At 29.7% G+C, this 1,873-nt stretch overlaps 1 protein-coding gene across 2 annotated transcripts in view; it reads left to right on the forward strand.

Moving 5' to 3' along the window:
* Positions 1 to 1,422, forward strand: part of LOC135203508 (carboxypeptidase B-like) — a 70,297-nt gene extending 68,875 nt beyond the window's left edge. The window contains exon 11 of one of the 2 annotated variants that reach the window (XM_064233238.1): positions 1,225 to 1,422. In XM_064233238.1, the coding sequence (XP_064089308.1) occupies positions 1,225 to 1,272 (48 nt within the window). In that variant the 3' untranslated portion in view covers positions 1,273 to 1,422. The remainder of the gene's footprint in view (positions 1 to 1,224) is intronic. The other variant, XM_064233237.1, reaches the window with a different exon arrangement.
* Positions 1,423 to 1,873: the final 451 nt, after the last annotated feature.

The raw sequence follows: 1,873 nt of genomic DNA on the forward strand, positions 1-1,873 counted from the left end.
ATATACGTATATATATAATATAATATATTTATATAATAATATATATAAATATATATTAAATAATAATAATATATATATATACAATTATATAATATATACATATTAATATGATAATTATATAATATATATATTAACATATATATATATATATATATATATATATATATATATATATATATATATATATATATATATAACATAAATTTTCCATTAATCTATTTTCCTCATGACTTATTAAACTTCGATGAAGTTTTTTCTTTCTTTCTTTCTTCATTCTTATTTCCATTCCTGTCATTTCTGTCCTATCAACTTACATATGTCTTTGTTGCGTTAGGCATCTCTTGCCCGATATAGCAGGCAGGTCTCTTGTCTGTACGATTTTTGTGATGAATTAATTTTGTGGTGATGTATCTTTATACTTTTATGTTATCCTATTTTGTCTTATTCTAACTCAGTAACTTTAAATCTTATTTCAGGTGGAATTTCAGTGTATTTCAGTATATCTACTTTATCCTAATTAGTATCCATAGCTGTATTCTCCTGTCACCAATTGAAAATTGACTCTGTCAGTAGTTGTTTTAATTTAGGTTCTGTTCCACTAGTATAGCCTCTGATTCCTAGCACTTCTGCTTAGTCTGACAAAATATCCAACATTTCATGTCCATCAGGTCTTTTTCTGCAGTGCTTATACGTAAAATGATTTGCTTTTTTCAAAGTATTATCGCTATTATTTCATTTAATCATTTCAAGTCATTCTCATATATTTTCATTTCATCTTGGACAAGTTTGCTTTCTCTTTTATGGCTTGTCCTCAGCCATTCCAAAAAAATTCTATCTGTCCGTATCACACCTGAATATATTTTTATGCACCTTTATATCTCATGCTCACTATATAAGTTTTATGTTCCTTCTTTGCAGCGTTGTCACACTTTTTCTTCTCATTACCGCTAGTTTCCACACTTGCCAGCCTTATTTTTACTTATCCTGCTTCATTTGCGTTTTCCCACATATCCTATGTGTCCCCAGCTGGCTAATACTGGAGGCATTTTTTGAGAAGAACTAATTTTTTCTATATATTTTAGTTTAGAATTTTGCATTCCCTTACGGACAAGCTTTGATAAGGAAACTCAATAATCATTGTCAGTCTGAAGTGCACATTTGGATGAAGCTCCTAAATTTGATATATTTTTTAAAAATATAAATCATTTATCATCAATTTAACAGGTACGAGATGTCTGGGAGGCTGTAAGTCGTTTGGCTACACTGGTCTGAATGAAGTAACAGAGTCAACGAATGAAAGTTCCTCCAATGAAAATAGAGACAAGGAGCTATGGTTTGCAAAGCAGATTATAAAGTGAAGTCTTACAAATATTGCTAATGTCATTAAAATGTTCATTATTAATAACATTTTGTATTAGTGATTATAATTTTTAAAAGCATTATCATACAGTATTTTATTCTCATCTATGGTGTATCATACAGTATTTTATTCTCATCTATGGTGTATCATACAGTATTTTATTCTCATCTATGGTGTATCACTATACTTTGTATATGAGCGACTATTTTTTCGAAGTTACGGTACATTATGAGATAAGATGACGTGAAATATTGATTTATATACTCTGAAGCATTGTCAGTAACTTTGCAGAACTCTACTCTGTAATACTCATCAAACCTCTTTGGAATCTTTTTCTTGTGAGCGAGAGTCATTGGTCCTAGTTCACACTCCCCTTATGTGCAACTTTAAAAATTTCCTTAAACTTGTTGTCTGTTTGAAGGGATTTGAGATTTTCTGCAGATACTTTAGCAGCAGCAAACATTCCATTGCCTGTGAGTTTTGACCCTTGAAGAGCCTTATAAGAAATTATAG

The sequence above is a fragment of the Macrobrachium nipponense genome, chromosome 36, assembly GCF_015104395.2.
Source record: "Macrobrachium nipponense isolate FS-2020 chromosome 36, ASM1510439v2, whole genome shotgun sequence".
Classification (NCBI taxonomy): domain Eukaryota; kingdom Metazoa; phylum Arthropoda; class Malacostraca; order Decapoda; family Palaemonidae; genus Macrobrachium; species Macrobrachium nipponense.